This window comes from Zeus faber, assembly GCF_960531495.2.
Source record: "Zeus faber genome assembly, chromosome: 3".
NCBI lineage: Eukaryota > Metazoa > Chordata > Actinopteri > Zeiformes > Zeidae > Zeus > Zeus faber.
In genome coordinates this window covers 27562009-27582556 of record NC_137190.1, presented here as the reverse complement: position 1 = coordinate 27582556, position 20548 = coordinate 27562009, and the positions used below count along the sequence as shown (strand labels likewise).

At 43.2% G+C, this 20548-nt stretch overlaps 3 protein-coding genes across 5 annotated transcripts; 2 read left to right on the top strand and 1 right to left on the bottom strand.

The window, feature by feature from the left end:
* Nucleotides 1-92: 92 nt before the first annotated feature.
* On the top strand, nucleotides 93-8814 carry afg2b (AFG2 AAA ATPase homolog B). 2 transcript variants are annotated; one of them, XM_079997740.1, is made up of 11 exons: nucleotides 93-498; nucleotides 1490-2085; nucleotides 2346-2531; nucleotides 3786-4070; nucleotides 4454-4639; nucleotides 4804-4962; nucleotides 5935-6144; nucleotides 6838-7065; nucleotides 7840-7974; nucleotides 8136-8261; nucleotides 8591-8814. In XM_079997740.1, the coding sequence occupies exons 2-11, from the start codon at nucleotides 1492-1494 to the stop codon at nucleotides 8726-8728; spliced, it is 2247 nt and encodes a 748-aa protein (XP_079853866.1). In that variant the 5' UTR covers nucleotides 93-498; nucleotides 1490-1491; the 3' UTR covers nucleotides 8729-8814. The 2 variants fall into 2 exon arrangements, with proteins under 2 accessions (XP_079853866.1, XP_079853865.1); XM_079997739.1 differs by having other exon boundaries at nucleotides 7837-7974.
* Nucleotides 8815-9037: 223 nt separating this feature from the next.
* On the top strand, nucleotides 9038-10742 carry cUnh15orf48 (chromosome Un C15orf48 homolog). Its single transcript, XM_079998281.1, has 4 exons — nucleotides 9038-9270; nucleotides 9472-9560; nucleotides 9729-9789; nucleotides 10109-10742. Exons 1-4 carry the CDS (start codon nucleotides 9064-9066, stop codon nucleotides 10178-10180), a joined length of 429 nt encoding a protein of 142 aa, XP_079854407.1. The 5' UTR covers nucleotides 9038-9063; the 3' UTR covers nucleotides 10181-10742.
* Nucleotides 10743-11835: 1093 nt separating this feature from the next.
* slc30a4 (solute carrier family 30 member 4) lies at nucleotides 11836-20515 on the bottom strand. 2 transcript variants are annotated; one of them, XM_079997203.1, is made up of 8 exons: nucleotides 20389-20515; nucleotides 19381-19833; nucleotides 17898-18044; nucleotides 17243-17396; nucleotides 16674-16890; nucleotides 15792-15897; nucleotides 14980-15114; nucleotides 11836-13749 (listed from the first exon to the last, which is right to left on the bottom strand). In XM_079997203.1, the coding sequence occupies exons 2-8, from the start codon at nucleotides 19775-19777 to the stop codon at nucleotides 13595-13597; spliced, it is 1311 nt and encodes a 436-aa protein (XP_079853329.1). In that variant the 5' UTR covers nucleotides 19778-19833; nucleotides 20389-20515; the 3' UTR covers nucleotides 11836-13594. The 2 variants fall into 2 exon arrangements, with proteins under 2 accessions (XP_079853329.1, XP_079853330.1); XM_079997204.1 differs by lacking the exon at nucleotides 17898-18044.
* Between the last annotated feature and the right edge of the window lie 33 nt (nucleotides 20516-20548).

The window sequence follows — 20548 nt, the reverse complement described above, 5'->3', positions numbered from 1 at the left end:
ATTTAAATATATATTTGTATACGTTCACATGCGTGTGTTTGTATTAATACGTACATAAGATTTGACTTACGCATGTCATTGATCATATAGAGACTTTTCCTGTTGATCTCGCGAATGGGTGTTTTTTTTTTTCTTTATAGCTGGCCAACAAATATATTTAACACCGCGTGGATTTTTGTAAACAGTTTTCAAGCTGTGAGGCGCTGCGCTCAACTCAACCCAGGTCCGAGTCTTCTGGATTCACCCAGGTCCGAGTCTTCTGGATTCACCCAGGTCCGAGTCTTCTGGATTCACCCAGGTCCGAGTCTTCTGGATTCACCCAGGTCCGAGTCCTCTGGATTCACCCAGGTCCGAGTCTTCTGGATTCACCCAGGTCCGAGTCTTCTGGATTCACCCAGGTCCGAGTCTTCTGGATTCACCCAGGTCCGAGTCTTCTGGATTCACCCAGGTCCGAGTCTTCTGGATTCACCCAGGTCCGAGTCTTCTGGATTCACCCAGGTCCGAGTCTTCGGGAGCCATTTCCAAAGCCTTGCGCTGGGAACGATTTTTTTATGTCGGTAACATTCCTACGTTATCGCGACGTGTTGCCCGCGGTTAGCGACGAGCCGTAGCGACGCGTGTGCTTCAGTCCAAGAGTCCTGCAGTGAAATGTCTTTTTGAGAGTTCATGTAAGCTCACGAGTGCTCTTTCCTTTATTTTTGGTGACCTTTTTAGGGTTATAATATGTATGGTCATTTTATGTATATATATTTTTATAAAACAATTTAGGTGTCTGGCATACTGCCATTTTTTGCCATTTCATATATTATTTTCTTAAAATGTATTACTGCTTACTGTTACACCACCATTTCATTTGTCTGTCTGTCTGTCTGTCTGTCTGTCTGTCTTGTCTGTCTGTCTGTCTGTCTGTCTGTCTCTATCTATTTATCTGTCTGTATCTATATATCTGTCTGTCTGTCTGTATCTATCTATCTATGTATCTGTCTGTCTGTCTGTCTGTATCTATCTATCTATGTATCTGTCTGTATCTATCTATCTGTCTGTCTGTCTGTCTGTCTGTCTGTCTGTCTGTCTGTCTGTCTGTCTGTCTGTATCTATCTATCTATGTATCTGTCTGTATCTATCTGTCTGTCTGTCTGTCTGTCTGTCTGTATCTATCTATCTATGTATCTGTCTGTATCTATCTATCTGTCTGTCTGTCTGTCTGTATCTGTCTGTATCTATCTATCTGTCTGTCTGTCTGTCTGTCTGTCTGTCTCTGTCTATCTATGTATCTGTCTGTCTGTCTGTCTGTATCTATCTATCTATTTATCTGTCTGTATCTATCTATCTATTTATCTGTCTGTCTGTCTGTCTGTCTGTATCTATCTATGTATCTGTCTGTATCTATCTATCTATCTATCTATCTATCTGTCTGTATCTATTTATCTGTCTGTATCTATCTATCTATTTATCTGTCTGTCTGTCTGTCTGTCTGTGGTGAAAGCAGGAATGTCTCTCAGGGTGGTGTCCGTGCATCCAGCAGACCAGGGCAGCCAGAGATGCAGGCTCGGCCCAGGACTGATGTCAGCCCTGGGCCTGGGCCTGGGCTCCCCTCTCCTGGTGTCCCTCCCAGGGGGCGGCTGCCTGTGCACGGCCTGGCTCAGGACCGACCTGGCAGAGGGCTTCCTGCAGATGGATCCCAAGTGCGTCTCTCCAAGCCTGATCGCGCACCCGCCGCCCCCGCACCTCGCCCTGGACCCCGGCCAGCTCACGCCCCTAACCTGCCCCAGACTGAGGAGCCTCAGGGTGTCCGTGGTGGTACTCGGTTTCGATTTCAGAAGGAACACACCTCCGCACATCCTCCACGAGCTCGTGAAAGACATGATCAAAGGGGTATACGTGCATAAGAAGCATGTGATCAACGTGGAGGATTTTGATGTTGAGATTAAATACATTGTGGTGGAGGAGGTCAACCAGGGCTGTGCTGACGCCGGACTCGTCACCTCCAAGACCAGTGTGGAGATAGCCGGGACACAGACGCTCAGTCACTTCCAGAGGCAGCTGCAGGATCAGCCTGTGGTTCCGTTGGGAGGGCTGGACGAGGTCAGTTTATTGGACGGACAATGGATGTATTCGTATAGTATAGTACAAATCAAAATTGGTGTTGGAAAATATCCCCCATAAAATGTACCAATCCCCAATACACAAATATAACAGCAATATCCATACCAACAACATACAGCCAACAATAATGTGAATAATTCTATTGGATGAATTGAAAACTGGTCTCAGGTGTTCAGTAGAAGTAATCGATAAAAGTGTAAACACTATGTGTAATTGCCTTCTGTCTGGATCTGGATCAGGTGAGCGCTTCCCTGCGAGAAATGTTGCAGCTTCCACTGCTCTACGGACAGACACTGCGGTCCCTGGGTGTGTCCTGTCCCAGGGGGGTGCTTCTGGTGGGGCCGCCGGGCGTTGGAAAGACCCAACTGGTGCGGAGGGTAGTCAGTGAAGTGGGAGCCAGTCTGGTGGTGGTCAGAGGGCCAGAGGTAAGAATGACTTCCATGAAACCTAAATGAAGGGCCGGTTTCGCCGATGGGGTTTAATCTAAGTCAGGACTTGCCCAGGGCAAGTTAACTCTGTGTCCAGGCAACTGGAATGCCTCTTGCAGTAATCCGATCAGGCAAGTGAAAAATAAATGTGATCTCATTCTCTAATGTAATTGTATCTGAAAATAAACTGGGTGCTGCATCACTGAAGCAGAGCTTTTCCAGCTGAGCCGCTGGGGCCGGGGCTCGAACCGGCTTGTTCTAATAATTTAAAGAAAAAGTGTGCTCCGATTCAATAAAATATGACATATTTTACATTGTGGTCACTTGAGAGGGCGGAACTTCAGAGTACCGGCAGCTTGTGAGAAGTGCCGGTACTCAGGAAAAAAAAAAGTCCCGGTATGCCAAAGAGTAAAATGTAGACGTGCCGGTATTGCGTATATCGGTGAGACCCGGCCCACCTCAAGCACTGAGTGCAGTGGCATGTCCAACCGCTGAGCCCCATAAATCAGCACGGGTGAATTTTAAATCTGACACCCCACAACCCCCCCGGTTCTCCATATGCCTGCTCACCAAAACTTTGCTCTGCGCTCCATGAAAGTAGTTAACGTTATGGAAATATGATTTGGATTGTGGTATTAAAGATAAGCTAATAATGTTGAGCGGATCATGATGCTGTCGCAGAGGAGCCATTTTTATTAAATATTTTTTAATGTTTAAATATTTAAAATAAATTGTTCACAACTCTGAATAAATTGGGAAATTAAAACGGATAAATATTTCTTTCCGCGTCGTCCATGCTGGCATTTCACTGGCGTGCTTTGACGTAACTCCCCCCACCCCCTCCTCCTCCCACCTCCCCCTGCCAACCCTAATATATACTATACTGTGTATATGTACCTTATTTATTGTAATTGTTACCTGTTAATTGTATGTTTTGTAGGTTAACAAATAAGAATAACTGTCAAAATCCTTGTAGGATTTATTTTTTTATTTATTTTGTAATAGGCTTACATTTTCCATTTCGGACAGGTAACTCTGGCTACTGGGCAAGTAAAACTTTCGGGCAAATGGCTGAAAAAGCTTAATGTCAAGCCCGAGGTGAGAAGGGACAGGGGAGAGGGAGGGTAGACAGGGTAGGGTAGGTGCAGGCATGAGGGTAGCCATAACCTAGTGCGGCTGCGGGACCAACATGCAGCGGATCCTGAATGAAGAGATTCTGAAAGAAAGCTTCTAACCATCCGTCTCCCCCAGGTGGTCGGGTCTCGCCCCGGTGAGAGCGAGGAGAGGCTGCGGGGGGTCTTCACCCGGGCTCAGGCCGAGGCCGAAGAGGGCCCCTGCGTCCTGTTCCTGGACGAGTTGGACTCTCTGTGTCCGCGGAGGACGGGTTCGTCAGCGCCAGAGAACCGGCTGGTGGCGCAGCTCCTCACACTAATGGACGGGATGGACCGGTCCGAGCGCTTCCTCATCGTGGGCGCCTCCAACCAGCCGGACAGCCTGGACCCAGCGCTGCGCAGGCCCGGCAGATTCGACAGAGAGGTGGTGGAGATATTAGACATTTCTATCCCCGGCACCGAGAGGATGACAATACAGCGTTTTCCCTTTTTTTCCCCTCAGGGATCGTGAAAGGTTTCTTACCAGGTCCTTGAGGCGCTTGAAGTGCTTGAATTTCGTCCCCGGAAATTGAAGTCCTGGAATACCTTGAAAATAGACCCTTTTGTGCTGTAGTGCTTTAAAAGTCCTTGAAAAGGAACACGATCATTGGAAACCTGTGTTATTCCCCCTGATGTTATTCAAATTGTAATGTAATAAAACATTTCCAGAATCGCTTCCACAACATAGAAGTCAGGTTAAAAGTTATTAAGAGTTCTATCTCTAAATATCACCGAAAGACGAATATTTCTGTGTATCATTTCCGGCAGGTGGTGATTGGAGCTCCCACCTCGCAGCAGAGAGCGGCGATCCTCTCCGTCCTGTGTGACAGAATGCCACTGGGTCCCGGCGTGGACATGGCTGAGCTGGCGCAGCGCACCGTGGGATACGTGGGAGCGGACCTCAGCGCCCTCTGCAGGGAGGCGGCCATGTGCGCCATCCGACACAACGCGCAGGTGGGCGAACGTGAAAGCATGCGTCACGCTGAACACCGCAAACGACGAGAACAAAGCGGAAGTCCATTCATTCCTATTGAGAGTTTGTCCACACTTTGCAAACACGATATAAAGGGAGTTTTAAGCTCTCATGGTAAATGTAAATGTGTTCCGTCGGTCTCCAGGGTTCGGCGGAGCAGGCGGTCGGCATGATGCACTTTGAGGAAGCGCTGAAGACGGTGCTCCCCTCCTGCCTGCGCAGCAGCCTGGGCCAGACCGACCTCGCCCCCATTTCCTGGGAGCACATAGGAGGCCTGGACCAAGTGAAGGCCAAACTTATTCAGGTAGCCATTTTATACCCTGTTATAATATAGAGTCACAATAATGATAAAATGTGTATTTCTACAATGAAGACTCAGGACTGGTTATCATTGTGTCAACATATGTGCAATACACGTAGTACTATCTGGTTCCCATTTATGGTGATTTTTTTTTTTTTTTATTTGTATGTTTCTATATATTTTGTATTGTTTATAGTGTGTACTTGATATGCTCTTTATTTTCTGCTGTCCCCTTTTTGCTGCTGGAACAATGTAAATGTCCCCGTTGTGGGACTATTAAAAGTTTATCTTATCTTTATTAGTTCAGTCGTGAAATAAACGTTATCATATAATAATAGTTTTGTAATATAGGTAAATAAGAGGATTTGACTTAAAACTATAGATACAAAATAATTTTGCCTGATATATTACTTCCCATTACTATTGAGGTGATGATTTGAATTCTCAAGCTGATAGTGTTATGTTTTTCCTATGCTTATTATGATAATGCCACACACCACCCAGCCTTAAAAACATTCTTGAAATTGAAAAAAAAAAATTGTTTTGCATACACAGAATGTTTTTTTTTTTTAATGCTTATTTACTTTTATCTACTTATTTAAAGTGCAGCTTTCATATAATAGTTAATATGCTGAAAGTGTTGTGTAAGTACACCTATAAAAAGTATAGTGAAACATTGACCTTAAGCTATACTTTAGTATACTTAAGTGTGTTATTTTGGTTGTCAAAAGTAACCAAAAATACATGAAAAATATATTTAGATGCATCTTAGGTACAAATTTTAACACGAAGTGCAACATTAGTGGTTGAACACAACTTTATTATATTCATTGTGAAAAGGTAAAAAGTTACATTTCATTACATTGCAAAAAAAGTATACTAAATATACCAAGTATACTTTTAGGTAACACACATAAGTATACTTTTTAACTTGGGGTATTTTGTCGTCCATCCCTCCGTGTTTTGTACATGCAGAGCATCGAGTGGTCCATGAGGTACCCTGAGGCGTTTGCTCGCCTGGGTCTGAGTCGGCCCCGGGGGGTCCTGCTGTACGGGCCCCCGGGCTGCGCCAAGACCACCCTGGTCCGTGCCGCCGCCACTGCGTCCCACTGTGCCTTCCTGTCCGTCAGCGGCGCCGACCTCTACTCGCCCTACGTAGGAGACTCCGAGAGAGCTCTGGCAGAGGTACCTGCTCATACCAACTCCTATACCCATACCTGTTTCACCTTCAAGGGCCTGACCATCGGGAAATGCAGTTTGAGCTTTGTTTAGATTTTTAATTGTCTTCAAATGAAATTCCAAATGTTTTCGAATGAAATTGAAATGATTCGAACAATGATTTCCTGACAATTACAGTAACACATATATAATGATACATATATAATACAATAAGTCCAGGTTCGTCCACGTCCTTCTGGAATTGACCATTAAAATAATTTGGACCAAAATGTGTGTTACCATAATTGTCAGACTAGGAGATAATTCCAAGGTATCAAATTTTCCAATGTCTTAAAATAGGCTATATAAAAAAAAATCTAAATGTGATTTAAGTGCAAAAGTAAATTTTTACGTCAGTTCGGTCCTTAAATGTGTTGGCCGATACTGATCCACTACTTTTATTATAGACCGTTATTTTGGGGTCATTAAAACACAATGAATAATATTGTTAAAATATAAACACAAATAAAATAGATAAGAAAGAACTTTTGTCTTTATTAGGTTTATATAAAAATATTATTCGACGTGACAAACAATCTGAGATGTTGCTTTAATTTAATATCTGACATTTTTCATGCTTTTTATATTTGGGATATTCTCTACAGTCCTCCTGCTGCTCGGGAATGAGAATTTCACCTCCCTGTGCGTGTTGTGTCACAGCTGTTCCGCCAGGCGCGGGCCTGCACGCCGTGCATCCTTTTCCTGGACGAGATCGACACGGTGATCGGCTCGCGGTTGGACGGCCACACGGCCAACAGCGTGCAGACGCGCCTCCTGTCCGTGCTGCTGAACGAGCTGGACGGGGTGGGCTTTAGGACCCTGGAGCGGAGAGGGAGCCACAAAGTCCTGCAGGCGGAGGGGGCGGGGGAGAGCCATGCACAGGAACAGGTCACATAGTAAAAACTACCCCCTAAACCCTATATTTTTCTATATATGATTTTTTTTACTGGGACTTTTTCAGTTTTCCATTCTTGGACTATTACATACTAGTACATGCCCGTTCAAAATGGAAGACTGAAGACATTTTAATGGCACAGTTTAACAAAATGTAAATACAACTTTGCAATAACGAATGAGCACCAAATGTGAAACGAGGAGCATCCAGTGGAGTCCAGGTTTCTCAGGCACATCGATGTGGACTGCCAGGCACAGTGGCCTCCTCGGCGTCGCCACCGCTTTCTCTGCCCTCGTGTCAGAAATGCGTCTCGCGCTTCACATGTTGGATGATGTCACAAATTGCGCCGCTTAGTGGAATTGGATGATGTCACAAAGCGCCCCAGCTGCGCAGAGCATCTCGCTGTGCGCTTGTTTGTTCGAATGTTATTGTGACATGTGTCGCGCGTCCAAATTGCAACAAATTCCATACTGCACGTCCTTGGGTCCCCAGCAATGCATCCACCAAGTAGGAGGTTGTCGAGATAATCAAATTACATACTTTTCTAGAAACGAGGTTTCTAGAATTGTAAATTTAACAATTTTTTTTTATATTTCTTATATTTTATTTTATTTTTCAATGCTAATTGTCAACAAACACGCCAAACCTCAACCAGAACAACAACGCCTCGTATATGTAAAAGTACCTGGCAAATAAAAACTGATTGACACTTCATAGTGATGACACGTATAATGACATGTTGTGTATGTGGTTTTGCTCTTAAGCAGTCAGACTACCAGGGGGTCTCCAACAAGGAAGTGATGATCGTAGCTGCCACCAACAGACCGGAATCCCTGGACAGTGCCCTCCTGAGGCCTGGGAGACTTGACCAAATCATTTATGTCCCACCACCTGACCAGCAGGTAATATTTCTTCTTCAAAGTATTTTTGTTCTTACCGTGGTCAGGATATCCCAATGTAAGTAAGTGTGTGCGTGTGTGCGTGCGTGCGTGCGTGCGTGCGTGCGTGCGTGCGTGCGTGCGTGCGTGTGTGCGTGCGTGTTTTTTGGGGGTTTTTTTTTAAGGCTCGTCTCGCCATCTTGAGGGTTTGCACTAAAACGATGCCCATTGACGCTGACGTGTGTTTGGAAGAGCTAGCGGCCAAAACAGAGCTGTACTCCGGAGCAGACCTGGAGAAGCTCTGCAGGGAGGTAGTGTGGGCTTTCATATAAATTCTTGGAGTATTTCGGCCCTTGTATTATTTTTTTTTAAACCAAATCTTGTTTTTTTTAATCATGGGGAGCCAACCAAGAGATTTGGTGTCAGAATCTTTTCAAAATTGATCCAGTATTGACAGACCGGCCTCGGCTGATTGCTGCTGCCGCTACTGGATCAATTCAACAGCTTCTGACTCCAGTCACTGCAGTTGACTCTCAATGATCGAAAAAAAAAAAAGGCTTAGCTTAAAAAAAAAAAGTTGAGTTTAAATATAATGTTTTCTGATTGACAAGATCTAATTTGGCTCTTTTTCCCTTTACAGGCTGCTCTGTTGACCTTGCAGGAGGAGAGCATGGAGGCCTGTGCCGTCAAGCAGCGCTACTTCCTCAAATCTCTAGACAGCATGAGTCCTTCCCTCACAGCACAACAGATCCTCACTTACCAAACAGCACCCAGATGACAAATGTAAAAAGTTAATAAGTTAAAAAAAAAAAAAAAAAGGTCTGAATGGTTCACTGTGTAGAAAATAAAGTGCGCAAAGAGGTACTTTTGTCTTTTATTCGTCCTTCCTCCTATCAACTGTTAAAACCGACATGAAATAATAGTAACATTCTTCAACAAACCACCAAATGATCCTAACCTTATTTGGGCAGAAGAGGGCAGTGTAAGAGCAAAATATTGATCGTGAGCCAAGTCCAATCAAATTTGTGACAGCCTCCATCGGCAGATTGCGATGCAGGAAGTGGTGCGCGTCTACGTGCCTGGATGCTCGTATGAGCTGCCGTCTCGCCCACGATGACTCAACCTCAGGATGCTGTACTCAGAGGCAGCGCAGAGCTACAACAGGTGCGGCTGAGCTGGACGCACGCACACACACACACACAACCTGTTGATTTATCTGAAGGAAATGATGTTTTGTTGTTGAAATCTTATCAACTGAGTGAGAAAATAATTTTGGGGAAAATGCCTGGATTCTTCCAAATGCTGAGGAAGCGGAAGGAGGTGAGTTATCTCTTTACTTCACTTGTTTATATTTGGGATGTTTCCCAATGCAGGATGTAATATTACATATTACATCATTGTTATGAGTTGATCTTAGTTGTTTTTATGCATTGCCATATTTTGGTGACATTTTGTTTTGTAAATGTGATGAGCGCTAAATATAGTGTTATTATTATGATCTATTCGGTGTGTATGTTTTAGCTGATCCCACTGATAGGCTTCATGGCGTTTGCTGCTACAGGCGCCACGTCTGCTTCTATTTACTTCCTTCTCACCAAACCTGATGTCATGTGTCAAAATGTGTATCAATAAAGTTAAATTTTTTAAAAGACCTTAAAAGTGCTTTGTCTCACTGTTTGAGGGGCTCACAGACTCTGCTGGTGTCCCAGTTTGCACGTGTATTAAGAGATAAAAGCAATACAAATGTGATGCTTTGCTTTCTTTCTGTTTTTTCCTAGTTTGAACAAGACCAGAAACCCTGAGCCATGGGAGAGGCTAGATCCATCCAAACCCCAAAAGGTAAATAATAAAAATTTAAAAAATCGAATATATATATATATGTGTGTATGTGTGTTCAATTTCCCCTGCCAAATTTTTTTGGCCACTAAAAAGGGAGTGGAGTTAATTTTGCCGAGTCACTCAAAGAGACGGTTATCGTATGTTTACCCAAGCCTGGTCGGCTGAGTTGTAATCTTATTATTATATGCAGGGTTAGGGTTATGTGTGTGTTCTTCACATTGAAACGCTTCTCTGTTGAGATAAACCACAGTGATACGGAACCAAGCCCGTGTCAAGTCTAGGCTTAGGTCTTGTTTTTTTTTTTTTCCTCTACATGCAGCTGGTCACCATCCACCAGCAGTGGAAGCCCATCGAGGAGCTGGAGCTGGTGCGGAGCCTCACCAAAAAGTAGCTCCAGCCTCGCCCCCACCCCCTCCCCCCCGTCAGTCCAACAGAATCCTTTCTGCACAGACTTGGGCTCTCTGACCTCCAGTGTGCGGAAAAGCTTCTGCCATGCTGGCGGGGTCCAGCCACGCTGATATTTAACACGCTTTCTGTCAGTATTGCCCTGACACTCGGAATGTGACAAATGGTGAATTAGAAAAAAATGCTCTGACATTTGACATCTGTAATAATTGCTCTGACATTTGTAGGACCGTTTGTGTGTGTTTGTGTTTTAGATGAGGTAGGAATTGATTTCTGAAGGAATATATAATGCATTACGGAAGATTTCAGGCCATTTAGATGTCTGGGCAAAGTGGCTTCAGTTTTGGGTTTTTTCAGCTCAACCCCGAATGTGAAATGATAATAAAGTTGCCATTTATCAACCAACTACAGATTCTGGTCCTTCAAGCACAAAACATAAAATACACTTTTTTATTTTTGTCATTTTGATGTTTGTTATTTAGTAGACTGTTTGACAGACTGAGAATACAGTGCCGGCTGTAAAATGATTAAAAAAAAAATGAAAAAGCGCTCATCTGCTCAGTTTATGGTTGTGTGGGCAGTGGCATTTTGTTTGAAAATTAAAGACAAGACCTACTGACTTCTAATCGCTGATCTCAGAGGAGAACAATGAGCCGCAGTTACCTGTGATAAGTCAAACAATAACTATCTAGATCTCTATATATATATATATATATATATATATATATATAAAAGAAAGGGACGGAGAGAAAGCTCATTGTTAGAGTATCAGTCTGGTTGAATACTGGGTGTAGTCATGTTAGCATGCTGGGCGTCATGGTCTAATCTCCACTATTGTGTCAGAGCTTGATTTGTTGTTCCTGCGTCTATCTTTGATTCGGTTTCACTTTCAAGTTGACGTCGTGGAAGACTGGGACGCACTCTGAGGAAGTCAAAGGTTCCTCTTCTACTTCTGTCTTCTGTGTTGCCTTGTCGATATCACATTTTCACTTCTTTTTACCATCATCAACAGGTCTTTATATGAATCCCATCAAATAATGTTTAGAGCAGAACTCCACGTTAAAGGTGACGGAAGGAAGGAAGGATGTGGTGGAATTTGTTGTACTCCTACATCATGGGACAAGCCGAGGGAATATTGCTCACTTGTGCGTGTTGATAGGACTCTCAGGAAACCACAATTTATCGGTATTAACGGAAGAGAAGTTCAGTTGCCAAGCATTCTTGTGTTGCACTTTCAGAGGAGGAGCACTGATGTTGTCAGGGAGTGCCGTCTCCTTTATGACACTTCACTGTTGCCATGGTTTTATACACATAAATCATTACTTTGAGAAGTCATTTAATCATTAATCCCTGGTTTTATTATGGTTTCGATTATATTATATTGAAAAATGTTCCCCATCTTCTCGGTCATTCTAGGTTAGTGTATATTGTTTATTTCCGGGCTCTTTTTGTTCCTGGTAACTCTAGGTTCACTATTTGTTGGTTTATTGTGATAGCCACTTTTATTCTTTCTTACCTTTGTTTTCATTGTTTATTGTACATTCCCCATCCTTTACCTTCAAATTAACTTGCGTTAACGTATATTGCCAATTCTTTCTGGTGATCCTTAGGTTTATGATTTACTTCATGTTGCCATTTTCTTTCACCATTTGTGTTATTTTGATGCGAGCTGCTGCGATAGTGAAATTTCCTTCCATCTGTGTGTATCTAAAGGAAACTGTTTCAGTAAATCCTATTTAATATCTACTAAGATATTTGAAAAATGATATTGAACACCAATGCAATCACAATGCATTAATGTACTGTGCTCGGGAGCATTCTGAATGAATACATGTAAATGCAGTTTTTGTTAATTACAAGCAAAATATTTAATACCTTTAAGAAATAGTCAGAATGTTAAATACAATTTAAGGCTTTAAAATTCTGCTACATTGATTGAATGTTTTCCAGACTCTTGACTTTGACTTGCAGATACCCTGGGAAAATGGGAAAAGATGCATAAAGAAATGCCTCCACCTGGTGTTGAAGATCTATATTAACAGCACGGCTGTTTACAAATTGGGCTTCAAATCATTTTGGAGTTAGTGATTTCTGTATTTATGTTAAGAGATAATGGGCATTATAGTCAAGAATGCAATAAGCAGGAAAAGAGTATACAACAGCGTGAATAAAGAGCTATCACAGGATTAATGTATCAAGACGTTAAACAGTAACTTATTCAAAGGAGAGAAGATTTTGGGAAGCTTTCCATTGGGATGCAAAAAGATCAACTGAGCAAGAAACTAACCAGTAAGTGCTTACGTCGGAGTAGCTCACGTATAAAATGATGAGATCGCCCGTGGATCGGCATGGTGAGTTCTAAAAAAATGAGATTTGACGGACCCAGCTTTGTTCTGCCTTCGGTTCTCAACCAGATAAATGGTAAAGGTTTACAAACAAACCCTGAATATACATAGAAAAAAACATATTTTGGCAAACTTAATACATCACACCCTGTTCCTCAGTAAAATACTGCAATTCAGAAACACTGAGCCTTCAGGATCCTTTGATTAACGGTGGCCGTGTGTCTGTGTCAGTTTGTGATATGTGCAAGATATAATCAGTCAGACAAGTCGTAGTTTAACAATTATTCAAAGCCTGCCACACTTTGATTGTCAGCTCCCCGTGCTCCACGGCAAAAATAAGTTAGGTCCAAAGAAACACAATAAATGTTTGTCAGTTCAAGCAACTCCCACAAAACATAAAACCATAAAAAAATAAAAATAAATCTTCCAACAAAACGTACCAAAGGCTGAATTCAACTGTGGATCACATTGAAGTAACTGTGTTGGGGAACGTTTAAGAGCTAAATTGCTGTTTGCTGCGATTACAGTTATTATGAAGTCACGTGAGGTATCTTCATCATCTGCACTCATGCCAAAAACAAAATAAAGTATATGCATACACAGCTTCACACACACGCAAAACAATCGGTAAAATGATGAACACAAGGGCGACATTATGTCAGCTGCCAACAATCATATATTGGCATTCCGGAGGAAAGAAAAAGGATTTTTAGTGTTTAGTGTTCAATAATTGGCAGAGGCTTCATTGGTGATTCAACAGAAAGGTACTCTCCACTGGGAGTCGGGAGAAGAAAAGAAAAACATTATAAATGTTCAACCTTGCCTCTGCAAAGCTCGTGCAAGCATGAGACAAAAGACCTGGATGACTTCATCCGTACAATACAAAAATGCATCTTCCAGCATCGCTCCACTCAACGTCCTTTGGCACAAGTTGCTTTGCTCCACTTGCATATTCATCTGAGGCTCTGAGATGCAACGTGCCAGGTATATATTATGTATGTGTGTGTGTGTGTGTGTGTGTGTGTGTGTGTGTGTGTGTGTGTGTGTGTCTCTCTTCAAGCACTGGAAAGCTGGCAGTGTGCACATGTGTGTGCCAGCCTCTGTCTGTATGTCTGCACCTGAACTGTGCAGCGCGTGATGCTGTACGTGTGCAGCATCAGGTGCCGCGCCTTGGCCTGGACATCCTCCCATTTGCTGGCACTGGAGGGCACTGTGGAAAGAAGGAACAAACACACCCCGCCATCAGCATGTGCTGTGGGTCGTACTGTATTTGGCGGCTCCTGACTGCACGTGTGGCATTATTGCGATCAAGACGCCGGCCGAGTCCAATTTCAATCTGATCGTTACCGCACGGTTAGCGTCACAATCGTCAAGTTATCAGGGTTCATTCTGGGTTCAATTTTTTTCAAGCACTATTATGTGCTTTTCTGCATTTTTTTTTATTACGATTCTTGAAAAAATGTATCAACTTACGATTTGAATAACAAACAAGGGGGAATATCACAGGTTCTCAACTATTGCGTTTTTTTGTTTCAAGGTATTCCAGTACTTAAGATTTCTGAGGACGAACTTCAAGCACCTCAACAACCTGGTAAGAACCCTGCGCTATTGTGCAACCAGGACTCAGACATGCAGTAACATGTGTGCGCTTTTCCTAGAAGCAGAAAACATCTGGGGCCGTACTTTTTTTTAACGTACATCCTACAGATTCCCTTAACACAGCAGGAGCTTAGTTGGATATTTGTTTGTTATTGGTGGACTATGTAAAGCTACAGTTCCAGTATAGCGGCAGTTAATGACAGGGGAAGTCTACTGCAGATAACAGCTTCATGTGTGGGATTTGGCAAAACAAACGCATCCAAATGAATCTTTATGGTCAGGTGCATTTCTTATGGCTTAATAATTTTACTTTTGTGCACTTTCACCGTTTGCACGTCCTACTACTTTCTTAGTTTACTTAACATATTGAGCATTTTTCTTAGTTCTGCTCTGCATTTGTGTTTAGCTGACTGTGGGGATGGTGTGGTGAGCAGCCACACCTGACCTGGATCTAGGTGATCGGGATCAGAGTGGCTGCATAAGGAGCAACAGTTTAAAACCCCCATCCCCACACACACACTCAGGATAGTAGCCCTGTCATTATATGTTCTATCTGCTCCTAGCTAATTCCACCTATAATTCTCTCTACAATAAACTGGTGTTAACAACCCCCCGTCGTCTGACCCTCTGTTCCGGAGTTCCTGAAAACGCCACTTGGGTGGCGTTTGGTGGCGAAACCGCCACTGACATTTTCTCTATGTTGGAATAAACCTGCTTTTATCATTATGGCCTTTTATGAGATAAGGTAAGACTTCATTAATCTTTACCACTATTGTGCGCACGAAAAACTGTGATAGGATCTCTTTCTCGCTGACTGCGTGACGCTGGCATGGAGACTCACAGAGCTGGACGTGCACGATGGCAGCAGTCTGGTCCCCTGTCAGCGCCCAAACATTCAGCTGGTCCACGGACTGGACGTCCTCCAGCTTCAGCAGGTCCTCTCTGATCTGCTGGACATCTAGGTGTCTGGGGGCGCCTGGCACGACGGGGAGACACACGGACATTGGATCAAATGTACTGTACTGTACCTCGCCATAGTCAATCATTTACCAAGAAACACAAACATCGTATCGGGCTTCTCTCTCATGTCTGGACAGAGCATCAGCTGCCTCGTTGCCATGGGAATACAATCACACCTGTTAGGCTCTGTTACAAAAAGCCTAACCCCATAACCATGAACTCACAAGAGATAATTGCTACAAAATGTGCATAAAAAAAACCACTTTCTCATTCTCATGTCTGTCATTGGCATGTAGTTTGATTTTCATAATAGTTTTTTTTCTGGTGGTGGCTGGGGTGGAACGCCATGTTGAGCCACACGTGCATGAACAAAACACACAACACATCCCAAACAACCAGTGTTGTGGTGTGTCTGAAGACTGGCTGATCCTTGCCGGGCAGGTAAAAACAAAAAAATAAATAAATATGAAGACTGAGGCTGGCCTGGTTGTGAAAGATGACTGCGCGACTTATAAGAACCTTTCCAAACTCAAGGCCATAGTGCAACTCATTGTTCATACTGACAGTTTTCATAGATTCCGGGTCATGAATGATAGCTTCTTGGCAAAAACAATGAGAACTCTCAGTAAGTTCCGTCAGCTTGCTATGCAGTGTCAGGGATATGAGAGAGGGAGGGGAATAAGTGGCTCCTACCCTCCAACACAATCACCCCTGTGTCTCGTATGATGCGGATAGTGGTGAAGAGTACCAGAATGGAGAAGATGTAGGTGCAGATGGGGTCTGCCAACTTATACTCTGGCTGAAAGGAGAAAAAGGACACGTCACGTTATTTCACATCAATTCCACTATAAAAGTCAAGAAGGATACAGCGAGACACACCTGTCACAGTTAACTAAACACAGATACACACATTGCTTCTTTTCAGACTTAAACTAACATGGCAATTGTATGACTAACATCACACTACTGAAACTTTAAAGCTAATATGATATGCCCTTAAAAGCACTCTACTCTAATCAGGGTTCATTCTGGCATTAAAAAATGAAATCCAAGGACTTTAAGTACTTTTTTTAGCACTATTCTTTAATTTTCAAGGACATGCAAAAAATGTTTAAACTATTTTCAATATATTTATTACTTAAAATATAATCATAATCTCATTGTCTATTATTTATATTAGTGTAAGTGTCTCTAGTATATCTATATACTGTATCTATTATTAATCTCATTGACATCTTATTATAAGTGTCTATTTCCAACCTTCACGACATGCCAGGGAAATGGAAATTGAATCCAGCATGGATTAAATTTCTATTTCCCTGGCATGTTGTGAAAGCGACTCTGGAAACTTTTTATTATGTAACAATTTGAATAACACAACCAGGGGGAATATCACAGGTTTTCAGTTATCACATTTTTTATAGACTTTTCAAGCACTTCAGTACAATTTTCAAGATATTCCAGTCCTTACATTTCTGAGGATGAAATTGAAGCACCTCGAGGACCTTGTAAGAACCATGTTTAATATCAAATTAACTTCTCACTGTGACTCGGAATGTCAGGACGGCACAGCACCTTGAAGCGGACAACATAGGCAGCGATGAGGACGCCCACGCTCTGGACCAGGTCACCCAGAGCGTGGATGAAGGCAGCTCGGATGGCCAGGCTGCCGTGGGGCTTCTGCTGTGGCCCTGTCCCAGCATGCTGCGGGGCTGGGGAGGCCGCGGGGCTGTGGGAGTGACCATGGCCGTGGGAGTGGAGGTGTCCGTTCTGGTTCAGCAGGAAGCCCATGCTAGAAAAACACAAGTATTTCTATCTAAATAATAAGTAAGCATACATGATGTGTTTCAATATTCATCTTAAAGATCACATCACTAGCTAGACTGGTTAAACTTCTACTACTGTCAGCTGCTTGGACATGACAATTTGACCGTAAAGTCCAGTCAGTAACTCAGTTACCTTCAGTGCAATAAAGATAACGATTTCTGCACTTTGGAGCTGAATTTTTTTTTTTTTTTGGGGATACACTTTCATATATGTACGATGATTTGTCTTGGTTAACAAGTATTTTGAGGGAAACCAGCCTGCTGGCCTTGACTGAGAGATATTTTATCCTGTGGTCTGGGGAAAAAGGTGTCACTCACACAAGGTTGACGGCGACTCCCACTGCCGCCGTGATGAGCATGACGTCGCCGTCTATGTCGAAGTCGGGACGAATAGTCCTCTGCACGGCTTCGTAGAGCAAAACCCCAGTCAGGATGTAAATGAGCAGCACACTGATGCCAGCTGACACCACCTCTACAACAGGGAAAGCGCAGTCAGTCAGCGGCACTCATCCAAATGCATCTGACCTTGAGGAATAGGGCTGACCTTCAGTTACAATTTCATATAAGAAGTTATATAAGACAGAGTGGAGTAAGCCACTGTCAAGGAAATTGACTGGCTAGAATTTAAATGTAAATTTTTATCAATTTCCCAGAATACCACACTGCCGGGTAAACCTGTTCCCATGGAAATCACCTGACATTGTATATTTTATAAAGCAGGGTCAGAACCAGTCAATCAGCAGCAAGGTACCGCCACAGAAAATATGGTATTGATGCAAGAGGCATCTGAAGGTCAGAGATGAATGAAGAAAAAAAACGTGGCTCTCAAAAGCTGCTGGCTCTCAAAAGCTGCTGATCACACGTATGTAGCTTTTGAGGGGCAGTGTTTAAGAGCCAGAGTGAGTGAGCCAGTGGGGGATGAAAAGAATAAGAAGAATAACGGGGTAGGTGTGTGTGACGGCCGAGGAAGTACCCATGCGATGCAGGCCGAAGGTGAATCTGTTGGTCGGCGGCTTGGCTGAGAGCCAGAGTGCGAGCAGGGAAACAACGATGCCCACCAGGTCTGTGAGCATGTGCAAGGCATCGGTCATGATGGCCAAGCTGTTTGCCACATAACCACCTGGAGGGGAACATACATTGTTGCATTAAATGCTTTAATAAAGCACAATGCAGGCTGTATATTCACATTCATGGTTAGACAAAGAGGAAAAAGGATTGCTTGGCAAAGTGTGGGTTGAATTAACTGCACCAATAGGGAAGTCTGTTTTCTGGACTCCAAATAAGCTGATGATGTGCCGTACAGACTGACTGTCAGTCGACCCTTTCAGCAGGTATTTATGTATGTATTTAGTCATTTAGCAGATGCTTTTATCCAAAGCGACTTACAATTATTCAAACACCGACGGACGCAGCCATCAGGAGCAATTAGGGGTTAAGTGTCTTGCTCAAGGACACTACAGCATGCAAGCAGGAGGAGCCTGGGATCGAACCAGCAACCTTTAGATCACTAGACCACCAGCTCTACCACCTTAGCTACCATCCCCCAGGTGCAGTGGAGAAAGAAAGAAATAGTCTTGCCGAAAATGATGTTAAGACTTTCTTTATTTCATATTAACGTTGAGTCCCAAAGGGGCCTTGGTCAGAATAAATGATACTAAATGTTCTGATATGTTATTCGTATATAGATATACGACAATGTGCAGTGTTTTTGCAAGGCAATGTCACTTGGAGTCCTTCCAACTTTGTGTGCAGCTTGATTGACAACTTTGTGTCTTTTACCGTAGTATTAATGAAATGCTGATCTGTAAAATGAATCCAGTAGTATTAACTAATCGGCTTGTCTTGTCTGTAGTGGTGGAAAGTAACACAGTACAAGTACTTTGTTACCGTATTTTGTTACCGTATTTTACAAGTATCTGTATCCACTCATGTATGTTCAGTTTCTGAGACGTTTCTTTTACTCCACTTCATTCCAACATCTATGCATTTTACTGTACTCCATCCTTACACAGTTGCATTACTTTAATTATAATTTTAAATCAGGATTATATTATTATAGGACAAATAATATATATATATACACACATACACACACACACACTTATGGTTTAGGATTGCTCATCAATGATTCATTAGGTTCTTATCCTTGTAAACGACCATGACACGACCTATACTATTTATGTTATAAATGCAAGCAAGATATGCATGAACACCTAATAGCAGAAAGAAAAAGGTACAGTAGGCACTTATTGTATTATAGGCTCTGTTATGAAGCACTAGATATGGATCGATAGGTTCACTTTCACTTATGGGTAATATCGTGTCAGGGTATTTGTACTTTTACTTTAGTAAAAGTTCTGAGTATTTCTTCCACCACCTGCCTGTCACCACTTCCTTGCTCGGACATGAAACCTCTGATTCATGACCTCAATAGGTTTTTTGACAGTTTTTCTTACCTACAAGCTCTCCGATCATGAAGAGGAAATACAGCATGGCAGCAATAGCGAGCTTCTTCATCACCTTCCTCCGTTTGATCGCCTCTCTCTTCTTGGTGCAGTTGTCACAAGGGTCCATGTTTACTCCGGGGCTTCCCAGACTGGACGACGACCCCAGCAGCGAGTCGTCGTCGTCGACCACCATGGTGTTGACCGACACGCCGTTTGACAACCCCCCTGACGGGTATTCCGACATGTTTCCCGAGACGACCACTTTGAGCTTGTTGAATTTGGGAGCTTCTTCCTCAACCAGGTCTTCTGATGAGAGGTCAAAGGGCAGCGTGTCGCTCAGGTCCCAGTCGTCGTGCTGCTTCTGGAATGCGGATCGCACCCTGTGCAGGAAGTTTGCACCCGACATCTTTGAACGGGAGGAGGGGTCCAGCAATCGAGGCGGGATCACTGCGGGTTCCTCACCTGTGTAGATGTCAGCGGGAAGGAATTATTCTTATGTGGGCATGGACGTTTAGCAATCCCCTGCATTTAAAGGGATCTACGACTTATAAAGTGTGTGTGTGTGTGTGTGTGTGTGTGTGTGTGTGGGAGGGGGGCGGTCAAGGGAATTTTAAAAGATCACAATGCAGATGAGCCATTGAGTTATACCAATCATAACAATAATGGTACAATTATTTGGTTTCCATCGATCTCTCCTTAAGGGAATCACGACGGGTCTATTTTGACAAGACAGCCTGTGCTAAAGCTGGCTGGCTAGTCCAACCTGCAAGGTGCCAAAGTTATTCACGCCTCCAACTGAGAATCGAAGATATTCTCAATTCTCTTGTTTTGTTTGGTTTGGTTTTTTTGTTCCCTATAAAGAAAACGGATATCCGACGAGAGAGAACAGCGAACATGGGGGAAAAAAAAGTTACTTCCAGCGAACGCTAACAAGCTAACAAAAAAACACAGCCCGCTGCGGTCATTTTTGTTGTTGTTGTTGTTGTTTTTTTTTGTGGACTCAAGACCCAAACTTACTATTTATCGCACATCTCCAGCGTCACTCCAATTGTCATTATTTTTATTATTGCTGTTTTTTATTATTTTAAGCGAAGTGTCGCCATGTTACAGGGGCAGGGGGCGGCTCGAGCTCCCGCACCGCCGCCGAACCGGAAGGACCGCGGGTTCGTGCGGTTCC